Below are 27,099 nucleotides of genomic sequence, written 5' to 3'. Positions count from 1 at the left end.
GACAGGCCTGACCAGAGGCAGCTATTCCAACACTGGCTTGTCACACTGACACAACAACTGTACAAACCATGACCCCCAGAAGCTATGACTTTTTCTCTTTTTTTTTCATGTTCCAAAACAGTACGTGATGTTCTGAAATAGTATGTGAATGGTTTACTGAAAATCAGAAAAGTGCTGAAGTAGGAAGTGTTGTACATGACAAATCAATAGGTTTTGATTATTGAGAAGTCAAAAATGTACACTAGATTCTAGGAAATGTGGGACTCTGGTGAAGAGATGAAGTGAGTACAGTGGAATACTGAACTGCAGTTCTGTTTAACTGTTTTACACACTGGGACACAATCTATACTGAAGACGTTGTGTAATAACTGGATGACACTGTTGAAAAAATAATATCTACAGATTTGATGATCTGAAGCTACACTGGGGAATATTTGTTCCTTACAGTCCTTTAAGAATGCCCAGAGGAGTGTGTTCCTTGTGGTATACAACACAGACATGCACACGCCAAGCCAATAATAATGGCATGTTCTGTTGCAAAAGGTAGGAAAGCAAATTCAGCCCAGTTACACAAGTGTGTCTCATGCTTTGTACATACTTTTAACTATAAACTAACACAAAAGTATGATTAAGACTAATTCCATTTCTGTGGACTGTCCCATACGAAAAAAACTCAGCAAGTTCCTCTTTCTATACATATTGCATAAGTTGTGTTGGGATGACTCAAATCACCCTTTCCAGCGTTTTCTTGCACAGTTATTTTTAACTCTTTCACTGCAGTGAGTTATTTTATTTCCATACAGGATATTCAATGTGTACGTCAATTGTAAGCTTCACACACCCAGGAGTGTGAAATATGACATGATCTGAAAAATCATTTACATACTGCATTGTCACCAACAAAAAAAAACAAACAAACATGGAAGCTATTTTTAAGCACAGCGATGACTTGATTTTGAAAGTGGGACTCAAGGTAACCACTGTCGCTTCCTCAATTAGATGAGAAGATTGGGTCGAAATGATTGTACCTAAAACTCCATGGAATAAAATTAATGGGAAAGGTTACGGTTAGATTTTGTTAAACGAATATTTAGTTTTTTTTGTCACAGCTGTTTCTTTGTTGGGTTTGTGAAGACTCAAACTTGGTTCAAGTGAAATAAGTTGAGTGACCTCTTTATTTCAGTTTATTTGCTTACAAAATCGGTGGAGCTGATTTAGCAATGCACAATACAGTTCAGTTACACAATTTCTGAATGTCACTTTTAACTTTTCCTTGCCACTGTTTGTGTGTTAATTTTAGGTGAGCCCAGGCCCACCCCTTCCTATATACAGAGATAGATTCTAAACATAATCTGATACGTACAAACAGCACACTGTAGAGTTCACAATGCTGTGACATCTGGTGGAGTTTTATGAGCTTATGTTAAACAGTTTCGAAAATAACGTATTTATAAGACTAGATAAGCCAAGCATGGGGAATTATTTACAAATCAACCTTAAGATTAATAGCATTGATTGAAAGGTTAACAAACTATTCAAACTATTTCACCAGGGTTGCCATGCTAAAGAAAGAGAAAGGTACTTATGATGTACACTCTAAACCTTACTTGAAACCATTTTTTTTAAGATTATGTTCCCTGACCGCAGCAAATTCCATGCCACAACACAGGAGAAGTGTAAGTCAATGGAGGTCTCCTGAGTCCACCATGAGCCAATCACTTTCCACCCAGGAGCTTGACAGTGCATTTCAGAGAGCTACCGAGAGCTAACCTGCTCTACCCAACTGTATGACTCGCCCTGCACACCATGCGGTCCTGCCTTGGGGGTCCTCTTGAACCCAGGTTTAATAAAGCCTACTGTGCAGCTTCACATGCTGTGTATGTGTCCACACTGGGCCACATGTTTATTACTGTGCAGGAACTCCAGCTACACAATATGAACTTGAATCACTGGCTTAAAAATCTTCCAGATCAACTTTATGCAAATCTCTAAATTAAGAAGAAAATAAACCCACCAGCAAAAACAAATTGCTCAAGCAATCATGAACTTTAACATTATTCTACGTGTCTTTGAAACTGGTTGCCTTTGGTTCCAAGGCCTTTCAACTCTCAGAACATACAAAACATCTTCTTTTTTAATGCATTAAGGTTCTTCATATACTATACAGACACATATAAATATATCTCTGTGAAAAAAAAATATCTTTATATATATATATATATATATATATATATATATATATATATACACACACATACACACACACACACACACACACACACACACACACACACACACACACACACACACACACACACACACATACACAGTTGTTTGCAGAAGTATCCACCCCCCCCTGCAAAGTTTTCACATTTTGTTGGCACTTGAGCATACTCCACAACGCTTTCAAATTAGACTTCTCCACATTGATAAAGTTAAAAAATGCATATAAAATATAAATTACTAAGATTTACAGAGAAAAACAGATTAATCTCAGTTGCATAAGTATTCAGTCCCTTTGCTACTGCAGCCCTAAATCAGCTCAGTTGCAAATGATTTGTTTGAAAGGTCACAAAGTTAGTGAAATGGTTTCAGCCTGTGTGTACTCAAAGTGGTTTAACTTGTAGATATTTTCCACTCTTATATTAAGACTTGCAAGCTACAACTCACATAGTGATCCAGCAAAGCAACCATGAAGACCAAGGAGCTTTTGAAACATGTGGTAGAGAGGCATAGAGCAGGAGAAGGGTACAAGAACATTTCAAAGGCACTGTTTATCCCTTTCAGCACAGTGAAGTCCATCATTAAGATGCATCATACCACATAGACACTACTCTGATCAGGTTGTCCTGCCAAACTGAAAAGCCGGGCAAGCAGGCAACTGGTTTGGGATGTCACTCTGAAGCCAGCAATGACCTTGAATTATCTGTAAAATTCTGTATCTGAGATGGGAGTCAGTGTTCAGACATCAGCAATAAGCCGGTCCCTATACAAAGCTGGCCTGTATGGACGGGTGGCAAGAAAGAAGCCATTACTCAAAAAGCCTCATCTTAAAGCACATATGGACTTTGCGAAAAAGCATGTAGATGATACTGCAGACATGTGGGAAAAGGTTTTGTGGTCAGACAAGACAAAAACTGAACTTGTCGGTCTAAATTTCAAGCGTTACTTCAGGCGCAAGCCCATCACATCACTCAGTCAACACCATCACAACTGTCAAGCATGGTGGTGGCAGCATCATGTTATGGAGATACTTCTCTTCAGCAGGGACTGGGTATCTTGTCAGGATAGAGGGGAGAATGGATGGTGCAAACTGCAAGCGAATAATTGAGGAAAACCTGTTTGAGTCAGTCAAGACTCTGAAACTGGGGAGGAAATTCACATTTCAGCAGGACAATGACCCAAAGCACAAAGCCAAAGCCACATTGGAGTGGTTGAACAAGAAGAGAATTAATATTCTTGAAGATTGTAGTCCATCGACGATCCCCAACAAACTTACCAGAACTAGAGCAATTTTCCTGTGAAGAATGGTCAAAAATGTCACCATCCTACTGTGCAAAGCTAGTAGAGACCTATCCAAAAAGACTCATAGCAGTAATTTCTGCAAAAGGTGCTTCTATCAAGTACTGACGTAAGGGGCTGAACACTTATGCAACCTGTAAATTTCATTTTGTACATGTTCATTTCAAGTTTTGCCTACATTTAACCTCCTCCACATATAACAGTATTCAGTTTTACCACTACAGCTTTGACTAAAAAAAGTTTGTTTGAAAAACTATGCATACATTATTTGTAATTCAACAAAATGTGACATTATTGGTAGGGGTGAATACTTCTGCAAACAACTGTATATATAACTTTTTAATTTAATTATTTTACTGTCTAGTCTGAATATTAATTGGAAATCACCTTCAATCCTTTTAAACCCTAAAACATCAATGCAACAATAGTTTAATTGTCAGACCACATAACAAAAGGCAATGCCATGTTTAATAGACACACTGGCTACCAATGACATTTTTTCTCCCCCACTGAAAATATAATTTACTAGCTCCCCCTACCAACTGAATTTGGTATAGAAAAAATATTTCCATTGCATGAGAGCAGGTGTTAAAACTTCATGCTGATATTGAACTCAGCTCTCGCCAAGATAAGCGCCAACTAAGACATAGCTTCTTTTACTGTAAACTAATGTGATCCATCTAAGTTTCCTTCCATCTGATGATGTAGCTATCCTTCTGCTTGGTGTTGATGGCTGAAGTGTAATGCTGGCTCCAGGGATCGGCCTATTTTGCCTCCCTGGTGCATCAGCACACACAACGGATGCAATCCTGGCTCCAGGGATCACCCACAGTGCAGCCTCCCTAGTACATCAGCATGACAATTGTCTGGACTGTGCTGTGTAGGGTACTTCTCTGGGGTCTTCAAGTGGAGCCTTTGGTCGACTAGCCTTAAGAGAGCTCAACAGTGACTGTGGCATCCCAGCACCAACCCCCTCCGTCCCTCACTCATCTAAGCCCAACTTACTTACCTTCCTTTCCATCAACTTTCTTTCTACTGTGCTTGAGGTGCCCAACCAGAATCTTTTCGTCTCAACCAGAGTCAGTTGCTGCTCCTCTCTGCTGCTTCAGATAAGTTCTTCACTATACGTCACAACTCTTGACCACTGAGTCCGATGCCTCTGAGAAACCGGGTTATGGAGTGTGCCTCAAATCCTCGACAGCCCACCTCCACTGGGTAAACCTGGACACTCCATCCTCGCTGTTCCACTTCAGCAGCTAGTTGAGCGTAGCAAAGTTTCTTCTTTTCATACGCCTCATCCCATGGCAATGTTAACTCTACCAGGTGAACAAGGTGTGTTGATCGAGACAACAAGATAGTGTCAGGTCAAAGGTTAATGGCAGTAATCTCAGGTGGGAACATAAGCCGATGTCCAACATCTGCTAGCATTTTCCAGTCTCTAACAGCTTCCAGTTGTCCTAGATGAGTTTTGTTTTTAATACCTTTTCCCATGTTTTTCACAATTTAGAATGTTTGATTACGTTCCCTCCCAGCAGCAACTCCCCTCAACAACTCAGGAGAACTGACAGTCATCCCAGCACCAAGTCAATAATCTCTTTAGACAAAGGCCTGCCATGCATGGCCAGTAGGGGCTACTATAGCATGGTGACAGAACTTTTCCTGTAACAGGCTCACCCTAGTTACCCTGTGATAATACCTGTGAAACCTCTAGTTACAGTCATGTAAACTAAAGTCGCCAAGCCAATAAACTCCAGAACATCTAAAATGACACAACATTTTGTTTACCAGTTAATTCATGTTTTCCTGACCTAAAACAGTTCTCAAGAATAAGTTTCACCCTGTAAGACTCTGTTATTGCCATGATGGCATGTTGGGGATATTTTGTTGTATTTATCTTTCAATGCAGGCTTGATTGACTGGCTGACCTTTTTCTGCAACAGTGTCAAGTCCTTGTTGTTTGCATGATATAGCTCAACCACTTTCTTGCACGGTTTCCTGTCTACTAAAAAAGCATGTGTTTTCATAACAGTGTGGTTCTGATGTTCTGTAATTTGGTATCTTAGGCGATTTCTGCCCTGTTGTTATTTTAGGGATATTGATCAAACAGCTTTTAATGTTAATTCTTCCACAAAGTTTCTATGCATGTTTTTTTTTTGTTTGTTTTTTTTTTATTATTATTATTATTATTATTATTATTATTATTATTATTATTATTATTATTATTATTATTATTATTTATTTATTTATTTATTTTATTTTTAAAGGTCATATAGTTACAAAAGCCATTTAAATCTTGATGTTTGTGTAACAGGGCAGAGGCTGTGTGTGGACTGGCGACTGTGCACATTGCAAGCGAGCGTCTTAACCCCTGCACAAAAGAGCCAAGCTTGTCTGCAGGTGTGGTTATTCATCTTTTAATCTCATCACCGACCAGTGGCACTGGAATAATTTTTAGTGGGGGTGCTGAAAGGCATTGAACAAAACTGTAACCCCTGTATATGACAGAAGCCATGCAAAGCCAGGGGGTGCTACCTCACCACCAGCACCCCTAATTCCAGCGCCCTTTTCACCAACAGGCAGGATTGGAGATTTATTTATTTTTTTTTTTTTTTTAATAAAAATCAGATTTATTTAATTTAAATATTTTTTTTTTATTTAAATCGATTTTTTAATTTTTTTTTTTTTTTTTTTGCTTTTAAAATGTTTTTGTTTTTTTTTGTAATACTGTAGTTGTAGCACTACAGTACCTCCATACTAAAGGTTTGTGAATAGTTACACACCAAACTAAATAATTCAATCTTAAATGAATACATAAACGAAGCAAATTATTTATCATTGTGACAGCCTTTAAATGTGAACTACAGTATGTGAACTGTAAGAATTGAGCGATGGAGTGTGCCAGCGAAAAATACCCCTCACTCATCCCAGCCATTCTTTTCTTTCTTTGATTTCCTCTTTCTGTGTCAGTCCAAACACACACAGTTGTTATTTAGGACTGCTTTGCTTTTTATAGTGTTCAATTGTTAAAGTTCCTGATTGCACCACTAAATAAAGGTTTCAGAAAGGTCTTAACACAGAGCTCAATGGTCTATCTGGGACCCCACTTAACTATCATCATAATCGCTTTGGAAAATATCTTAATGATGGGGCAGGCGCTCTATAACGCTCTATAATTTCACTGCAGTATTGTTTTTTTTTTTTTTTACATCTTTGCTCCATTTAATCACCACAGAATCGGGGGCAAGCACCATTCGCGCTTGCACTCACATTTGCGCTGTGATCAGAAAAGAGCCCTAAGAGTTTTAGATTACAGACGGTAAGAGTTTAAGATGTTTGTGTTCATAAAAGATTTTTAAAACATACTTTTCATGTATTTTCCTTAAGAAACTATATAAAATTGATTTTTTTGTTTGTTTGTTTGTTTTAATCAAGTGATTTAAATTATGACCTAAATCGACTTGATTTAAATCAGCCACCCAGGTACTTCTATACTTTCCTCTGTGGAAATCCAAAGCAACTGTATACAGCAGAAGAATAGTGCTTCATGATGCCTGCATTAATTAAAGCAGGGTGTCCAATCCCAGTCTTGCAGGGATATTCTACTGCACTTTTAACAAGTAAAATTATATAATTAACTACTGCAGCAATAATTGGTAGACAGCACCCCCTAATGTTCAGTCATTACATTACACACGGCTTCAGGGGAGCTGCCTGTTTGTGTCTCCAGATCAAAAGTGAGTGATACACAGAGTGGCGTTAATGGTGGAATGTCCGTACCAGGTGTTATCATAATTGTTAACTGTTGTTGGACAAACACAGAAGTTGAAAATAAACAAGCAGTCAAGGGCTGTTAGGTTTAGCAACCCTCACCAGTTAATGTTTATCTTCACCTTCCAGTTGAAGTTCAACTCACTTATGACAGCTGCAGAATGTTTACGTCTTTTAAAAACAACCCTGCGCACCAATTTATAAAGACCCGTCACAAATCAGTCTTTGAATTGCAATATATTTGATACTGTTTACCATCTACATTTTCAAGCAATACGCTTTTAATACATATTGTTATGCTGGTCTCCCCATAGAACCGCCACCGCAATTAAACACATTTACTGAAGCCGCTCACGCACTTCACACTGACGTCACTTGTTGGTTTTAAATCGATTCGTTTGTGTTTTGGGAGCAAGTCTAAAAATCTGGTCTATCTTACAGTGTCCCGGGCATATGGTGCCAGCAACCCTGGCTAGCTGGGAGTCACAGTGTTGGATGCATTCAAAACGAATCTCCCAGTCTGCAGTAATCCTTTCTATTTAATTGCTTCAAAGAGCAGCACAGTCTCCCACCAACACCACAGTACTACGCCTTTTAAAAAGCGCAGCGAAAAACGGACGTGTGTGTTCCGTTTTAGTATCTTCGTACATCTACAATACAGAATGTGGCCCTGCGCTGCGTTCTTTAGTTCCGCGGTGCGTCTTTGGTTCCGGGAGTCGGAGAGACGTGGCTGCGGGAGGAGCTGACTTGGCGAGATATTTTCAGGCTCCTGCACATCGCAGCCGCTAGTACGAAAGAACTGGATGGCAGGGTCAGGCTGGAACTCGAACGACAGGGCAAAAATAGTCATGCACGGTTATTTTTAGTATCGAAATGACAACGTTTAAAATGTCACATTATTCAGAATGAAAACGCGAAATGGCAAGTAAGTGAGAAACTTTTTTTTTTTTTTTAATCGTTGTTGTTGTGCACTAATCTACTGTACTGCTATAAACTGGGATTCCAATAATTCGTTTGCTGCGGAATAACACGGAAAAACGCGTTTTCAGAGATTTTTTAGTTTTACACATGCGAGGCTTTATTTGCTAATAATAACCAAAATCAATACATGTATAATATGTAAACATCAACACCGATATCTTTGCTTTAAATTTGCGTAAAAATGCAACTTCGTGCAGCAAGACTGTAGATTATATTAAACATGCATTAAAATGCAATGAAACGTAAACAAGATGAGGCCGAAACATGTAGGGCCATGATAGTAATTTCGGAATGGTCAGTGTGCGAGTACGTGCAAGAAGCCCACCGACATACATACTCTACCATGCAGATCGGTCAAAGTCTTTGTGCGGCTTTGCTGCTGAAGAAACAAACCGACAGCATTCAGGTCTGTTATTCGACAGCACTGTGACTGCAACGTGTTTTCCTCATGGTAGTGTGCGGTACCGTAGCTTTATTATTCACACGCCCCTGGCTGCAAATAGTTGAGTGTATGTTCCAGTCTTTGGAGGGTAGGCCATACAATAAAGGGAACACTGTTACTGACTAAAGTAAATAGCCCTAGTGATAAGTTGTGTGTTCAAAACTTCACCAGGTAGATCTTTATGCTTAACTGCATACAAAAAAAAAAAAGATTAGGCTTTTTTTTTTTGTTATTTATTATGCTTTGTAAGCATAGTAATATATTTTACCTTTAAAAAAAATATAGATATATAATGTAAATGAATGAATGTGTGTGTATAATCAAACCAAATGTATGTGGCATGCGCTGTAATGTCTTTCATCTGCTCAGAATTTCATTGGACTGTTCTTGTGGTTTGTCCACTGTGATGTCACCGGCCGCTCTCTAATTCTGGTGATATTGGCAACATTCTTACTGGAGTGACTCAAGTCAGAGGTGTCCAAAGTTGTTCTAACCCTGTTCTAAATTGTTTAAGTGAGCCAATTAAACCTCCATCCAGACCCAGAGGTAGGTAATTTTATCATTTTACCTGTTTAAACGAGGAGTGGAACAGCCCTCCTAGAAAAAGATAAATGCCACCTCTTCAAATCAGTAAACAAAATCCTAAGCAGTTTTCAGTGCAGTGATGTCCCAAATATGATCTGTTTTCTCAGTGTACAACTAAAGGGTAGAGCATGTGTTCTTTGTTTTTATCCCATTTAATGGGCTCCTGCAATTGTGACTACCAAGAATGGTTCACTATTCAATAGGACATGTGAGAAATCGGAAATGTTACAGTCATGTTAACATTTTGGAATATGCCGTTGGCTAGAAGTGTCAAGACGAAACTGGCCCTTTTAAAGAATAAACCTGTGATCCTGAAGCCAAAACAACTGCTGAGGTTGACCAAGAGCTGACGCACCCCCCTCTCCCCTGTGTTTTGTTCCCCAGTGCTCAGGCCCATGCTGGAGTGTGTTTGGACTGGATCAGAATGAAAGGACCGAGACTGGCGTTGTGTTTAACCCTGAGCGTGGCTGCCTTGCTGCTTCCTTTGTCGTGGAGCCACAGATCCAGTGCTAAGAAGATGCCCCAGGCCGCGATGGTGCAAGCTGCGGCCGGCAGTCGCTGGTGGTGCGCCGAGGAGCTGCTGAGTTTCGGGGTGCTGTCGGAGCTCTTTGTGGGGGAGAGGTTTGACGCCTGGGTCTGCTCTCTCATTGGCTCGGTGATGGTTGGCCTTAGTGGCATCTTTCCCCTCCTGGTCATCCCCATCGAGGCTGGGGCCACCCTGAAAACTGAAGGTGGGCGATTTGGTTCTGAGAACGTCCAAGTTTGTGCCAGAAATTCTGTAAATGTCTTTCCCTTTTAAGAGCCCTTTTGTGCAGTTATAGCATTCAGACACCAGGTGGCATGTCTTCAATACACGATTCCTATTTAAAGATAGCAGCAGGCTTGTTTACTGAATTACAATGTATTAGAATAAAAGAGTAAACACACAGATCTTTAAATAGCATAGTTGTGTCCCTGAAATAGTCACGACTAAAACGGTAACAAAAATGATTCCATCGAGCAGCTTTGACAGATAAACCCTACACTTATTCCAGATGATTAATAAGCTGCTGTTATACATCAGTGAGTCAGTATTAAGCAGGCAGAAAGCATTTCTTACAGTATTTCCTGGACTAATGGTTTGCCCTATTTCAATTCCTTCTTGGAAGGAAAGAAATAAAGATTGTTCTCTTTAATGCTTGTGCTGTTCCTTGCCTGTGATTCAGAAAGAGAGAGAGTAATGTTTATTTTGCTCTAAAGGTTTGCTTCTGGGCTACCCTGTAATACACTAGCTGGAGTAGCCACAGTGCATTCCGGTCTGGGCCAATGCCTGCATATCAGCCTGACCTGCTTGTGTTATGTAATGAGATGAGAAAATGCTGGAGTCTGTGATCTCCCTGCAGTTTACTCTCTTTTCTTTCTATGCAGTATGTAGCCTGTTCATATGTCTTTTAAGTGTGTTATCTGCTGTTCCTATAGATAGTTTAAATCTGTGTTCTTTCCACTTTGTATTACTATACAGGTGAATGGATTCTTCTAACAGCCAAACTGTGGATTCTGTGTGTCCAGCAGCCCTGATTTGATAGATCAAAGACTAAACAAAGTGTATTATTTTTTTTTCTGCTTTCTACTGTGGTTTGTCCACAAACCCACACTCCCTCTCCTCTCTGACCTACAAGGACCTCATTTCATTTCAAACTCCACTAAGTGTTTGGTAGCAGACCTGGGTCAGTTATAGTTAACGTGACAACCTCAATTGAAGCAGCAGTGTTTGCTTACAATGTTACAATGATATTTAGTTCTATTACAATGTAAGGAGGCTTAAAAATGGCTAGCCTGTTGACATTGAATTAAAAAAAGCACACATAACCCACCTCTGTTCACGTAGGACTATTCTAAACATGAAATGCTTGGAGTGGCAGAGTAGCTGTGGCTGGAGTGGGTTAGGGAACAGTCCAGTCCTGTTGAGGCATGCATATCTCCTCCTCACAGGCTTGATAATATTGGCGAAGTGGAGACAAGCCATGGAAACAAACACTGGCAGATTGAAGTAACAAGCCCAGTGACAGGATAGCTGTCCTTTTGCCTTCAAGTCGTTGTTTTCGTTCTTGATAATTCACTCAGTGTCAGCTATGTCTTCTTCTTTCCACTGATGTAAAGGTTTTCCTCTCGCTGCTTCAGTCAGCGGCGGTCGTTCTGAATATGCAGTGAGCATACTTGGCAGCCCAGGAAACCCCTGGCAGCCTCAGGTAGCGTGCTTGTCGTAGTGGGTGTGCTCCAGAAGTTCTGCTTCTGCAAGGAAACAATGTTTTTTTTAGTGCGGTACAAGAAAATCAAAAGCATTTTTTTTTTTTTTTTTTTTTTTTTTTTACTGTACATAAAAGATTTGTAGAACAAATCCATTAAAAAAAATAAATAAAAAAATTTGCAGTAAAGAACTCTGTCAAACGCTCTAACAATACACACTGGTGTAGTGTTCACAAAATATGTGGACACGTCTCCCGGTAACACCATAATGCCATTCCACTAAAATGGGGAGCAGTGTCTGGTGCAGGGTTGACCGAAGTTTGCCCTTCCACTCCTGGTCTTTGTTCCAGCCCTGTTCGAAATTGTTTAATTGAACCAATCAAGCCTGTATCCAGAACCTGTAGTTGATTATACTGTTTTACCTGTTTAACCTGGAGTGGAATGGCTCTCCAGGACTGATTGGACACCCCCGGTCTAGTTTGCCCCATTCATTACTGCAGATGCAGATGCATGATGTTCTCTGGTGTGTCCGTCAGTGTTTTAAGATGCGCTGTCGATTCTTATCCTTGCAAGTGAGGTCATGTTGAAAGCTCTGCAACTGCTTTGCAATCCAGTTAGAAAATCGAACCCCAGTCCCGTGTCCGGCAGCAGTGCCTCAGACAGCTTTGGTTCAGTCGAGACAGAGAAGCAGGGCTCCTGGCTCCTCTTGAAGTCATTGTTTGCTGTTTTGTTTCCCATGCAGCGGGCTCCCAGAAGCTGAAGCAGCTGCTGAGTTTTGCGATCGGTGGCCTGCTGGGTGACGTCTTCCTGCATCTCCTGCCAGAGGCCTGGGCTTACTCCTGCAGCAGCAGTGGCACAGGTAACCAGTGCTGGTTACATTATGAGTGGCCATGGGCCCGGGAGAGCATGGGGTTCAGGTTTAGAACTGTGAAATTACAACACAGAGCTTAAGAGTCCATGCATTAAACTGAGTACTACAAATTGACAAATACAGAAATGGGCATTGCAGGGTTTAATTCCTGCTCCCTTTTTGCAGTATTCCAAAATTGTCTATTTGTTACCTGATTTTAATCTTCATATATATATATATGTGTGTGTGTGTGTGTGTGTGTGTGTGTGTGTGTGTGTGTGTGTGTGTGTGTGTTTGTTGCCATGCAGATGGGAGCCACAGTCACCAGCAGCACGCGTCCATGGGTCTCTGGGTGATAGCAGGGTTGCTGACCTTCCTCGTCCTGGAGAAAATGTTCCCTGACGGAGAGAGGGAGGAAGAGGGTGCATCAGTGTCTGTGAGTGGTTTATTTTTTATTATTTTTTGATACTGTGTGAAATATTAAGAGATTAAGCAGCGTGCTTATACAGGGACTCATGGACACGCTGAATATTCAGCTCCAGGTCTGTGTTAGTGTCAGGTAAACACATATAGGGGGCTGGACAATTGGGACTTCCTTTCCCAGCATAAACTGTAATGTCAGATGTTTGCACATTCCCACCACCAATGTTGCATTTAGGTAAAAGCTTGTACACAGCAACATAACCCTGAACCCTTAAGAAGAAAAAGGGCATTGAAATGGCAATTGTTTTTTTTTGCCACTTGGTGGAGCAGAGTGCATCGGAGAATAATAAAACCTAACTCATGCTTATTCTGTGCGTCTTTGTAACAAATCATGTTGGTCGCATGTAGAAGGCATGAATGAACACTTCTCGCAGTCCCCTGTTCATGGATGAATGCATGCCTTGTACATGCGATCAGCATCATGTTACAAAGCAACACGGAATGAGTATGGGTACCCTGTATTCAAAATGAATGGCTTGAGAACAGCGAGGATGTGAATAAGGTATTCAGGTGTGTATTCCTGTGGTATTTAGACAGAGTTCATTGTTTTAGTGCTTTCTTCTGCAGGAACATTTTAAAGTAGGCTGCAGTAAAAGGGCAAGGGAAGTTGAAGCACTTGATAACTATGGCAGCTGTTTCCTTCCTTAAGTTGTAAGTGCGTTCTGGCACAAGCTGCCTTGCATCCTAATTGGTCACTGTTGACAGCATGATTGATGCCAAGGGTTTTAAAAACTAATGCAGTTTTATTTTTTTTGGGGGGGGGGTTATTCTGTGCTATCCTTCTGGATAGAACACAACATCATGTGATGTTTAACTGTGTATCCCATAGTACTTTGCCCACCTTTTTTCAACATGCTTTTTAAAGCATGTGGTTGTGGTTGTTGCAATCAAAGCTATTTCTTACATATTACCTTTTGTACACTTCCGGTCGATTTCAGATGTGCAATTTTGAAAGAAACACACAGTACAGCAAGCAAACCCTGATATCTGGTCCTGCACTGCGTTTAAGAACTCCGTATCCCTTTTAAAGTGGTCCTGCATCACTGAAGTTGTTTTTCTTTCGAAAGTAGTGTTGTGTAAATGAAAGTATTGAAACCTACAGCAGACAAGCTGTTTAGGGTTGCATAATTTAGAAGTCTACAGAAAAGCAAAACATTAGGAGTTGCTTTGTTTTGACAGATATAGAGGTCTGCTGTGTGCAAAGAGAGATACACACATCTATATTTCATGCTGTCACCACTAAACTTCAAGTACTTTTGCTTTCAATTTTAGCCTGCTTTATCTGAAGAGGGACTTGGGTTTAAGAAGTGTGGCATGAGTTAGCGATCTCCAGTAGTGCAGTCACAGTTGGATGTGTGACCAATATACTGGGACAGTAAAATCCCCTTTTTAGAGAGCTAGCCTTACACATGCCTCTCCTATACATTCAAATTAGAATAACATATACATTGATGTTGCATGTGTAGCAGTTAGAACACAGGGCACATGGAGAATAATAAGAGTGCTCCGTATGTGTGTAAGGCACCATTCTTTTGGATTATAGTGTGGTGATGGGATTCCACTTGTATTAATGTTCTGTCTTCATGGCAGGAAGTCAAAAGCTGAGCCTTCTCTTCTCCATTAAACCTGTATAGAAATTGCTCCCTATTTCTGCAGGATTTTCACAGCCTCCAATAATCTCATGACCTATGGATGTTAAAATATAGTTAATCCTTTTTTTGCAATGCCCCAGTAGTGGGGAATTCTGTTGGATTATTGCTTCTGGAAATTAGATCATTGGTAAACTGTGTAAAAGAATAATAACTGAGCTTTTTTTTTTAAATATGTGAGGCATAGTTGTTTTTGTTGTTCCATTTACTGAAATGATAGAGCACAAGAACAATGGGCACAGACTCTGAGACCTTACACACATATATCAGAACATTATCCCATGGAATAATTCCAGTCCTTAATGCAGTTTTCTTGTAACTTGATTGATTTATTTTTTTAAAAGGTGCTGTACAGGCATCATGCAAAATGCACTGTGCAAAAGAAAGAAGGAATAAACTAAGAAAGATCTTTGGGAGGGGAGCGAGCGCTATAAAATAGCAATGGAGTGTTTAACATGGTGAAATGCTATAGTGTTGCAAAAACTAATACAGGTAAGTGGTAGGAAATCAATAGTTCAATTATAGTATATTTTAGATACGCAGTTTTGTGTTCATCTAAAAGCCTCTTTGCGCTGATGAAATCAAATTATATGGCACAAGGAAAAAAGTAATTTAAGTAATTAAAAGTAATTTGCCATGTTTTCTTCATTTCTGACTGACAGGCTGGCAGCTGTGCACACCAGGACACTCTGTGAGTCCCTGACAGCATCTCATTTGCAAATGTTAATAAAGATTCACAACTACATGCTATTTCTAACTTTTTTATTGTTAATACCTTGGTTGGTGTCACTGAATTATGCTTTTTTTTCAGAGGCGATATAAGTATACTTGCCATCGACTTTTATATTGATCTGTGAAAGTCTTCAGTGTCATTTTGCAAGCCAGTTGCATTAAAATATTACAATAACATGTCAATTGAAAGCTTACTGTGAATTCAGTTTCAGAGGCATCACTGTGTGTAAACACTTCTGCTAAGAAATATTTAGTATTGTGACAGCTATTCTATAGATGTGTGTGTTTTTGTAAAGCAGAATCCTCACTCGCCAAAACCCTTAATCGTCTATCTTACTGAATTGCTTACAATTGCATTACTTTGGGAACTTGGATAGGTATAAGAGGAGAGAGCAAAGCTAACTGGGCCTGAGACAGGAACAGTTGAAAAAAGCATTGGTCAGCAGTGAGACAGTTTTAGATCATTGTTTTAGATCACAGAGTATCCTTCTTATTAATAGTGCTGTGGGGTTCACAAAATGAGAGAGTCCAGTTGGTCATTTTTTATTAATTTTTTTTGGAAGGAGGTGAGTTTTGTATTAATACTAGACCCCAGCAGTCTTTTGGCAGTTTTTGGTTTTAAAATGTAATTTTCTCCAGTCATGTAATACATATGGGGCTGGGCATTCATGTACCTTTCTGTCTGTATGTATTAAATATTCTCACAAAGCATGAAACGCGGGAATGCAGAAATAAAGGAGATGTATTACATTATGCCCCAGGACCAGTCACATTGACGACCACACAGAAAACAATTGTATTTTGGTTATACAGAATATTATTCTACTTTATTAGGTTTATTTACCAGTCCGCAATGTGTTTAGCTGTAATCGACGAGTCTCTACTCTCTGTCTAAGTGAATGACTCTATTGTTTTCAGTCAGCCTTTTGAAGGCTGCCGTCTGCTTGGCCATTGCGCTGCTCTGGTCAGTCGATTAGCATCGGTGTTAGTGAAAATAAATACCAGAGACAAGGAGTTTTACTACACAACAAATATGGAGTTTTGCATCAGGTGGCACGGAAGTATTCCATGAAAGCTGGCTCCTGATGGTGGTCTGTTCAGGTGTTTTACAATGTATTGGATCTAGCAGCCATCAACTTTACAAAGAATGCACAGAGAAGAATTTACCAAGGAGAGAATGTATGTTACAGTCAGCACAGGAGCTTCGCAAGAAACATTTGGAAGAGAGGGAGCTTGCCAAGCCTATACCCACAGCTGAAGCTGGCAACCTGGTTGAGAGCTGCAAGAGACGCCAATGCCAGTTTGGCAAGTGCAGTAGAAATAAAACTTCGGACAGCTGTGCCCTGTGCAGAAAGGCAGCGTGGAGAAGCGCATTATCTGCGTTGATTGTGAACAGTCTGACTCAAGATGAAAGAATACCCTTTTGTCGAAATAAAAAATTAAATAAATTACTTTTTTTGTTTTTTTTTAAATAAGAACTACTTGTGCTGTGCACGCTCATCTGATAATATACCGATTGCTGCTGAAAAGTAAAAAATGCATTGCTATCATTATAGTTGTAAATTTGTACAGTATGTTGTAAACCGATGTTTGCTCAGATGTTTATTTAGATTTTCTTGTTTTGATTTGTAAAATAAATGTGTGTATGTATATGTGTGTGTGTGTGTATATATATATATATAGAGAGAGAGAGAGAGAGAGAGAGAGAGAGAGAGAGAGAGAGAGAGAGAGAGAGAGAGAGAGAATAAATAAAATATGCAATATGCTTCGGTTGTTCAAATGTTTGTGGCACAGGTAATAAAATAATTAATTACATCCGACTGTTTCTCCTTTCATTTGTACTATTTACAGTGTTTTGAATACAGCCATCAGAAAGACTGCTGCAGGGTTTCTAGGTATGAGTATATCTCTGTTTTTTTTTACTGTTACAACACCACGTTACAAATGCAATGCGACCAAAGTCTACTGAAAGCTGATAAGGAGACTTTCTAGCCCGTTAAATACACAGATGAATGCACTCGCCAAAACTTTGTACCCAAGTTTCTTGTAAGTTTAACCCATGTAAGGTCCACTGCCCTGTTGACAGGGCACTACAAGCACTGGGAGGACATTTGCAGTGTACAGATCACAAATCCATTGTCTATATGGACAATATCCAGGAAAAAAATGAAAGTAGTTGAATTGCACACATGCGATAGAGGCAGCCTTTTGTCGGTTCGCTGGGATTGATTTAATTTGGTATTCCTGCAAAAACAATTAAGCGGGATAACATAAAACTCCCATCAGTCACCTGCAGCTGTCATTATCATTATGATCACTTCGTTCTCGTTGCTTGTAGCATGTGGGAACAACGTTGTCCTTCATTAAGATTTATTACTAACGTACCATCTGTTCTGTTGAGTGGTGCTGTTTAGATCAATTGAATAGAGCAATGTAATATAATGTGCAGTTCATTCATCCACAGTATTTAAAGCACACTGTTTGACATTAAACCCCATTAATATTCTATAGTGTGGAAAACATGCACAGCAATAATGTAGCATTAGATTAGAGATTATTTTACAGAGGTGAAAAAAGCAGCATTGATGCAAACTGTTATAAATTCAGCATGGGGCAGGAGGTACTTAGAGATGCTATGCAGGATCAGCTCAGAGGCAGTAAACACGGGGAGGCATTTATTGAGTACCTGAGACAAATGGACTTGTAAAAAGGTAATATCTTCTTCTGAGGTTTGTGCTCCAACCGTGGTAACGAGGACACGGCAGAGCATTGGCGCTTGTCCCGGGAGTGATTACGAGGTGTTCATAAACGATGTCTGTAAATGTTATTCCATGGGGGCTGTGTTTAATTTATTCCTCTCCGTCCCAACTTGTGTCTATAAATCAGAGGGAAGCGAAGTTGTCAGCAGCCTGATAACAAACCTGGCTGCTGCGTTATCTCCCAGCACGCCTCAACACTCTATCTCGCCAGGATATTGGAATAGCTTGCCCAGATACACGAACAACCGGCAGAAGGTTGAAATACCCCTCACCCACGGGAATTTCTTATTTTTGGGGGCAGCATCCATGGACCTCAATAGCTGACCAAGTACATAAGGGGCGATCAAACCATAGAGCTAATTGGGCCCATTAAGAAGGCTATAAGTGATTGCTAAAATCGATTCAGTGAGCCGGTGTAATCATGTGTAAATTGGGTGATGGGGTTGCAGGCTCATTTTAATGTGGATCAGAACATGAAGCCAACACCCTGCCCTCCTCCATCCTGCAGGTCACTCGAATAGAGGGAGCTGCAATGATACACTTGTGTCTGGTTGTTGTGATACCGGGGTGTTGTTTTGAGTGGGTTCTGAGAGAATCTGTTCTCAGCCAGGGCATTGACGCATACCCTCCGTCACCTCATACTCCAGTCATTGGAATAATTCATTTTCAAAATAAAATACACTGTTCCCGTATGACTCCCAGCCCTCCTGTTGCTGATTCACACTGCTCTGGTGATGTTCATTCTGCCATGAGATGTGGCGTTCTCCGATTAGTCTCTGTGACTTATCAAACCCATGTTACTGAAGAGGTAATTTTGATAACTGCCTGCCTGTGTTGGGTTAATCCTTCGCTGTCTCATGTTCTTACTGCAGCGTGGAAGCAGTGTAGATTGAAGTGGGTTGTTTTTGAGACTAGCATGTCAAGCAGTGCAAATACTGTGAAAATAGTAATCCTTTGCAGGCATGCATACAAACAAACAAACATGCTGTATGTATTTCCATACATACATACCTTCATGCATGCTTACAGTACAAGCATACTTAATGTACATTTATTCATACCAGGACATGCATGACATTTTGTGTGTGTTCACATGTTTTGTGGGGTGCATCACACCAGTTTGATATGTTGTATTAGCTCCAGCTCCAGTTATGCCTGTTTGTCTTTTGATTTTCCTACAGAGCTGCACAGAATCTGATGCCAGTTTTCACAATGGAACCTGTGCTGGACAGATAATCGCTCTGAAAGATAAGACCAGACTCTCCAGTGGTCACTGCAATAACTCTGTGCTGCAGCCCAAGACGATGTTACACCAAACTACAGAGAAAATAAAGGTTAGAGGAAATGTTCGCAATTGGTTTTACTTTCTTGAGTTTTTTTTAAAGTACCTCTTAAGGAGTGCAGTAACAGTGTGGGAAATGCTCTTTGCCTTGAAGGCATTAGCATCTTAAAACAGGTCACTACAAAATTTGAAGCTCGTATCCTCAAACCAATCTATATTTAAAAGCATTGCTGCCGTTGATCCAAATGTCTAAATATTTATTAGACATCTTTCTCTGGCTTTCCTTATTCCCCAGTTATGGATTTATAAAAAAACAGAATCTCTTATCAATGCATCGGTTTCTGTTCTCAAATAAAGTCTGGGGGGGGCAATGTAAGTGGTAATTACTGTCATAAAACTGATGGATAATTTACTGCTAATAGTTGTGGCATGGAATAAATATCTCTAATTTAACTGTTAGTTACCAGCCAAAATGTTTGCCAGCTTGACTTGCTTTATGATTTAAGGTTATGGATTAGGAATTGTATACCTGCTGCTTTTGCTAGATCTTGGTTGATTTTAAAAACATTTAACTGCTGGGGTTCCAGCAGTTAAATGTGAGAACGTAGCAATGTGTTCAGTCTAGTTCACAGATTCAGATTTTGTTACCGAAAATACAGCCAGGGATTCATGTTCACTTCTGCTGCAGTTACTGTCTTTGACTGATGGAAGTAATTGCTGGGGATGGAGGTGGGGGGTTGTGCACAGTGTAATTCACCAGAGCTCCTAAGAGCGCAAACTCCTTTTATGTTATTCAAACAAACTGCTGTTACCCCGTGAAGACATAAATGTTCATTTATTTATTTATTTTATGTTTTGGATTTTTTTTTTTTTTTTTTCCTCATTATGATGCCTGCTGTTTTAAACAGACGAGCGGATATTTAAATCTACTGGCCAACTGCATTGATAACTTCACCCATGGACTGGCTGTGGGAGGCAGCTTTCTTGTCAGTAAAAAGGTAGGTGTGTGTCTGTAAGCCTCTGTGTGGGTGTGTTTGACTGTTTGTAGGAGCATGCTGTACACAAAGGGCTTGGAGTCACAGTTTACTCCCAAATTGTCATTCGCACATTCTTTTCAGAATACAGCCAATTAAGTTACCAAATCAGGGGATTGTAAGTAGTTTTCTTTTTAATTTTAGAATTGTAATTGGAGATGTTATTTTTTCTATCCATTGGACTGTCAACAAGGTAATTATGTTAAGTGAACATATGGCTAAACAATGGAAGAATATAGTTGAGTACGAGTGTGTTGGCTTTCAGCTTTAGGCTTCTAGAAATGCCTCTGTCTCCTCAGGCTGTTGCCTGTGGCAGCCTCTTCTCCAAATGCACGGTGCAGATGGGTATGTTTGTTTGACCTGGAGAAGCCCACAGAGATCAATCATCTCATTTCCAGGAACTGTCCCTAAGAGAATTTCCAACCTGGAAGCAGCCATCCAATGATTGCATTTCATCCCTCATCAATTAACTGCATTGCAGGAATCATTTCAGAGGAGCTTAGTAGGCTAGTACAGGGGCAGCCAAGGGAACTTTTTAAACTTGTAATCTCTGTCTTTCCGTCTCTATAAATTTTTTAATAAATTTAAATTAACCAAAGAGACTTAGAGACTACGTGGTGAACTATGTATTCTATCAGCTTAGCTCCACTTGTTTGCACTATTTGAAGCAATTAATTCCTGCATTTTTTATTTTTTTGTATTTAATTTAAGCAGACTAGAAGAGGCTACTGTACCTTCAAACCCATTGTATACCTACCTACCTACCTACAGTACAAAGCAATATAATTATTTCTGTACCTCCAGCAAATCTTGTGCATGCGGTCCATGAAATTGCTTTTTCCTTGTCCGTGCTGTTAGAGATGTACAGTAGAGGTACAAGTAAAGACGCTGTCAAGCTGCAGTAATTGACAGTGTTCATGGCAGACATGGCTGGTAAACCCGTTTGAGTTGTTTTTAAACCCATTGCCTCTTCACACGGGAAAGTATTGAGAGAGGGCCCTTCTGCCTTTATTACTGTTAAGTACACAGACCTTCACAATGAACAGTTACATCGGTGGTTCCCTTGGTTACCTTCCATTACCTTCTTTCCAAAGCCTGGTGAACTCTTTCATTAGTAACCCCGTCATTGCTGTCTCGACAGGTCGGCTTTTTAACAACGCTGGCTATTCTTCTTCATGAAATACCTCACGAGGTGAGTAAATACCGATTTTATTGTAGCTTTCCTGTTTTAAATGTTCTTCAACAGAGTGACGTGGGTGGAACATGTCAAGGTTTTTTTTCAGTAACCGTACTTAATTGGAGTAAATAGACTTTACTCATTTCTACATGAAATGTTAAGCTCTCTTTTTGTGTGGGTGCAGGAATGTGGGTGGGTTGATTCAGGATACTGGAGATTTGCTTTAGTTAAACATCTCCTCTTAAGCAGTGTCTCCCCATGCACAGACACAAGAAAAGGAAAACCGTTTACAGTTCAATTGCAGCAGAGAGCCGGTGGAAGCTGTCATTTAAGAGAAAGGCAATAGTTGGGGCAGTCCTCAATATGAGAAAGGCATTCATTTTTCTAGTGTGACTCTTTTTGCATATCCCACTTTGCACTTCCTTGATCATTCAATTAAAGGTAGCAGTGTATAGCAGGTTATTGGCCTACCAATAATAAAGAAGATTTTTGACACATTTCTGTCTGCACCATGAAAGCAGTCTGTACCGGAATGGAATAAGACTCGCCCATTACTGGTTTTACTACAAGCTTGATTAGTCACAGTGTGTGTAGGTAACAAGCTTGGGTGTGTCTTCTTAAACTCATAGTAAAACCAGGAGTGGATCAAACTGCTATGCAATAAGAGATTTAAAACTTGCCAATCCCAGTGGTGTGAGTGAGGCTGAGGCTTTAAAAGCCCATATCGGCTATGCAGGGTATCCTGTCCAGTGTTTTCAAATAGAGAAATCGTTGCTTAACAAACCCTCTGAATTGCAGGTGGGGGACTTTGCCATCCTGCTGAGAGCCGGGTTCGACCGGTGGAGCGCTGCCAAGATGCAGCTCTCCACAGCATTGGGGGGGGTGCTGGGAGCTGGCTTTGCATTGTGTGCACAGTCCCCTAAAGGAGCAGGTAGGGTACCGGGCTGACAAGGGGGGGCAAGGGGCATTCTGGGTGTGCCTCTTTCTTTTCTCATTATTCAGTGTAGCAATATAAAATAAAATAAAGTTTTGACTTTTACGTTACAAAAATAAAATTATTTGATTGACGTTTCAGCTAGAAGACAATATCTAATCTAGTTCAATTTGGCATTTAAGTTCTGCTATATATCTTGCTGTTGAGTGTTTTATAGATACAGTTAGTTGCGGGGGCAGTCGGTTCTCTCTTCAAAGCAAGCTGTTTCTGTTTCTGTTTCAGATGTGAAAAGGCTTTGATTGCACATTTTGTTTTCATCTGTCGATATTATAATAATAATAATAATAATAATAATAATAATAATAATAATAATAATAATAATAATAATGTCCTACAATTGGGAAAGCATTTTCTATTAAATAAACATTTTGTTTTTGTTTGCTTTTTTTAACCACATAGAAGGCACAACCTCCTGGATCTTGCCATTCACTTCTGGAGGATTCCTGTATATAGCTCTGGTCAATGTAGTGCCTGATCTTCTTGACGAGACCAGTCTTAGGTAAGTCTCATTTGGTGTTGTACTCTTAGAAAAGTTTCCATAGTAAACAACATAGCAAAGTGTATTAAAACCACATTGAAAGCAAGGTAGGGTAAAGCATCAGGGTGAACCCTCCTTCTTTCCCTTTGCAAGTAGTGGATGTTTACAGCTGCTATACTGCACAGGGTTGTCAGAACCCATCATTACAGGCTGCTTGGTAGAGCAGTCCCTGTTCAAAGTCCTTGTCTTGTTTGTTATGTTTCTGGTACTTGTAGTATTTAATCAAAAATCTGAAATAACCATTTAAATGACTGCTTTATATGTTTTGAATTTGGATATATGGTATTAGGTCACAATTTCGGAGTTAGGATTAGATTAAAAATACATGTTTATAGCTTTTGTTTGTTTTATATGTTTTGTTTCCTCTCCTTTCAGTTGACATATCAACTTTCTCCACAGACTGGATCAGCAGAGTGTCTCTTAAGGTTTAAGGGCCTGTGCCATCAGTGACTCAAGTTTGCTTTGGTACTGCTGTCCATGCACACCACCTGTGCAAAATACTTTGTAGCATACATGGTGCTGTCTCTTGTAGTTATACAGATCCTTTGAGGTCTATCCTGCATATGACTAAGCTGAAACCCAGTCTGGTAACTGGTAATTCAGTCACCTCAACATAGATTAACCACTCTTCTGTTTTCCTTTGTTTTTTTCTCTGCAGACAGTCTGTCCTGCAAGTCCTGCTCATGTGCAGCGGTATTGCAGTCATGGTCGTAATGTCGGCAATAATTGAGTAAACTCTTCGTGAGCAGGGCCATGTGACAATCGGCTAGCTGGAAGAAAAACAATCGCCCAACAGACCGTTCTGCTCCGGAACTTGAATTTCAAGTACCTTGCTCAGCGCTTTTTTTTTTTTTTTTTTTTTTTTTTTTTTTTTTTTAAGGCTTTATTAAGTCTAATAGAAGATCGTAATCAAATACTAAATTGAAGTGGGCTGACAATCTCTTCTGTTATTTTTAATTTAAATAATAATGAATATAGTCTTTAAAGATACACTTCCAGACACTTTTTTTTTAACACTATTTATAATTTAAAAGCTGATTTCAGTATCTTTGATATTTTAAAAAAATAATAATTAAAAAGGGGGGTCGTGGGGCAGGGTTGATTTAGAACAATTTACAGACTGAAAATAAACCCAGCCAGAGAGCCAGGCCTGGAAAGTGCGGACTGAACTGAAGGAGTCTTCTGTGCCACTGAATCCCAGAACAATCTACGGCTTGTACCCACCTCCCAGTGACAGTGCGGAAACCTCCAGAGACACAGATGCAACAACACCCCCCGCTCCCACCTCCAGACAAACAGACAGAACCCCACTCCCCCCGCGGGACTCTCTGCTTGTGCCTGACGGAATGCCAAATAGTACTGAGATTCTTACACTGTATGGGATTTTTTTTTTCTCCCCTAATATTGTCTTCTGAATTGCTGTTGGATTCCTTAACAACATCTAGTTTAAGAATCTTCTCTAAAGCTTTTAAAGGGGGATCTGTCTACCAGTGGGGGAAAAAGTTGTACTGAGAACCTGGTTGGTTGAGACAATTTGCAAGGTTTTGTAGTTCTTATTTAAACATATTTTTAAATAACTTGTGGGTCAGTCCATTGCTGTAGGGCCCAGTATGACTGACAAATAGTACATGTGGGATACACCCTGGTAATCTCGTTGCAACTGTCTCTTGTTATAGCTACCTCCTGATTTTCTGCTGTTTACCTTGCATATATAATATACCTTAAATCCTGCATAAGGGATCTTCAACTTGCACCTCATTATAACTAGGGTTTCACACTATAAAGCCAAATGTGTTTCAGTTCAAACCTGAAGGATAAACCAGAGTCCCTCATTATGACACCTAAAGTGCTTGTTTCTCCGCGGTGGTGTTGCAACTAGGACAGGACCAGCTTAATTCTAGTTTAAAATTCAGATTTAAGAAAATGTATAGGTTTTATATTTAGTACTAAAATATTGATATATTTGAAAGTGGAAATAATGTTATTTAAAAAAAAAAAAAAAAAAAAAACTTATTTTTTTTATTTTTTGTATTTATCGGTACTAGTCTCTAAAAATACTCTTCCAATATCACAATTTAAAGAGGCATAAATAACACTCCATGGAAGGTGGACACTTGTCAAACTTTGCTTTTGAAGTGCTCTGATGTTAATGGCCCCTCTCCCTGTGTGGTGATGGCTGTCCCTATATCCTGAAGAGAGCTGTCAGGTGTACTGTCAGGTTCCACCTCCTACCATCTTTACTACCACCAGCTCTTACTTCAGCCTGTCACCTACCTTAATAAATAAGCAATAATCCAAATGGCCTGTTACACTGTGTGATGCACTGATCTGTTACATTGTATGATACACTTTGATCTGTTACTAGCTGCCTGTCAGTGGGTGGTGTTTGTGATTTTTGTTGTCTCGCGTTAGCTTTACCGACCAGTAAATTCTGCTATAAGGCATTCTTCCTCCCTTTGGACAGAGCATGTCAGTACATGTCGTCTCCAGACACCTTTTAATGAGTGAGAGAGATGGGATGGTCTTGGCTGTTTCTGAGCTTTCCTCTGCAGTGGCTGGTGAAAATGTTCAAGCGTTCTGAAGGTTGTGATTTACATACCTATGCAATACTGTTTGATAAAAGGCAAGTCTCTTTAACCTGTGTTCTCACTAGGTCTTTTACTTTCTATTTTCTGCAGAATTTCAAGAGTTGACACCAGCTTGTATCAAAATGTAATTTTAAATGCAGGGTGATTTAGAAAGCTTACCACACCAATGCACCACATCGTTCACGTGGTAAACGTACTTTCTAATCACCCTGTACTTCAATCATTTGAGCGATATTCTGTAAACGCCTTTTCTCAATCCAAAAGGGAGATAATCAGCAGAAAGAAAAGGAGAATAAAAAGAGCAACAAGCACTAAGGGGTGTGTGAGTTTGTTCTGGGCTCTTAACGTGACCACTCGATATTCTTCATTGTTACCCTTTTGTATTAACTCTCAAGAAGTGTTTAGAAAAAAAACAATGGGGATGTATATTTGATAAAGAGCCTATGAGGGAAGAAAATCTGCTGTCAGTTAATTTAATCAAACCAAACTATTTTCTTTTTGAACAAGGTAGCCAGTAAGCCAATACAACATGTTAGGAGCAGTTGGTATTTACAATGTCCCCTGGCAGAATATTCTTTTCAGACACGTTGAGACCAGCAATAACTCCAAAATCTCTGCACTTTCTTGGGTGTCATTTCGTATAGATAAGAATTTTTATTTAGCATATATTTTTAGCAGAGCTATTGTACATGTTGTTGGTGTCTCTGTAAATATTTTGGATGTATATAGAAATAAACTGCTTATAATGTGTGTGTAGTATTATTATTATTGTGTTTAGTCAGTTATTAACAGGGAGTAACTTTATTTTAATGGTAAATTTCATCACATAAGGGTTCTTATGAATGCATTACTTACCAGTATATGGTCTGCATTGTAATTTAATAACACTTTTCAATTTTTTTTTTTTAAAACTTACTTTACATTATTTCTAACGCATTACAGATCCTTAACCCAAAAAGACCTTTCCAATTTAAAGGATCTGTTCTAAACAATCGCTAATTCATCTATAAACATGTTGTTACAATATTTATCAATTTATTAAGTCATCTTAACAGTAGACTGCACCACCCTCCAGGCAACAAATTGGCCAATAAATGGTTGTCTTCATGCAGCAGTGGAAGATCACAGCTATTTGGAGTTTGTTCTTTTGAATCCTTTCATCTCTGGTTGCTTCTTAGTATTCAGTTCTGCTCCTCTCCTCACGTGCTTGCTCCAGACTTCTCAGTAGTAGCTGCTGCTGCTGCGTTTCAGTAGCATGCTGTGTGGCTCCCCTTGGTACCCTTCATAGCACAGCAGAGGGTTCTAACTGTGCATTTTGATGTATAAAAGGAGGTTACAATTCTTGTTAAGTGCAGTGAAGTGTTGTGCTTTCCAGGAAAGATTGAGTACTGGTTTTTAATCTCAGTGCCTCTGTAACCCCTTAGTTCATTCACACTTGTTGCAGGGTGTATCTGCTTTATCATTTTGTTTGGGTTTGTTTTTTTCAGTG

General features: G+C 39.7%; 1 protein-coding gene across 3 annotated transcripts; it reads left to right on the top strand.

Annotated features, from left to right (window-relative positions):
• The first annotated feature begins 7,938 nt into the window (after positions 1-7,938).
• LOC121330234 (zinc transporter ZIP13-like) lies at positions 7,939-24,036 on the top strand. Of its 3 annotated transcripts, XM_041276586.1 has the most exons (11): positions 7,939-8,215; positions 9,083-9,259; positions 9,683-10,029; positions 12,267-12,383; positions 12,683-12,810; positions 19,179-19,331; positions 20,188-20,277; positions 21,455-21,505; positions 22,289-22,421; positions 22,884-22,983; positions 23,681-24,036. In XM_041276586.1, exons 3-11 carry the CDS (start codon positions 9,723-9,725, stop codon positions 23,754-23,756), a joined length of 1,155 nt encoding a protein of 384 aa, XP_041132520.1. In that variant the 5' UTR covers positions 7,939-8,215; positions 9,083-9,259; positions 9,683-9,722; the 3' UTR covers positions 23,757-24,036. The 3 variants fall into 3 exon arrangements, with proteins under 3 accessions (XP_041132520.1, XP_041132518.1, XP_041132519.1); XM_041276584.1 differs by lacking the exon at positions 9,083-9,259; XM_041276585.1 differs by lacking the exon at positions 7,939-8,215 and having other exon boundaries at positions 8,226-9,259.
• The last annotated feature ends 3,063 nt before the right edge of the window (positions 24,037-27,099 follow it).

Source organism: Polyodon spathula, chromosome 17 (assembly GCF_017654505.1).
Source record: "Polyodon spathula isolate WHYD16114869_AA chromosome 17, ASM1765450v1, whole genome shotgun sequence".
In the NCBI taxonomy this organism is placed as follows: domain Eukaryota; kingdom Metazoa; phylum Chordata; class Actinopteri; order Acipenseriformes; family Polyodontidae; genus Polyodon; species Polyodon spathula.
This window is presented reverse-complemented; position numbering and strand designations above follow the sequence as displayed.

Coding starts and splice junctions, on each gene's coding strand:
- LOC121330234 (XM_041276584.1), top strand. CDS start 8,196: ATGAAAACGCGAAATGGCAA. Junction 21,506..22,288: donor TTCATGAAATACCTCACGAG/GTGAGTAAATAC, acceptor TCTGAATTGCAG/GTGGGGGACTTTGCCATCCT. Junction 22,422..22,883: donor ACAGTCCCCTAAAGGAGCAG/GTAGGGTACCGG, acceptor TTAACCACATAG/AAGGCACAACCTCCTGGATC.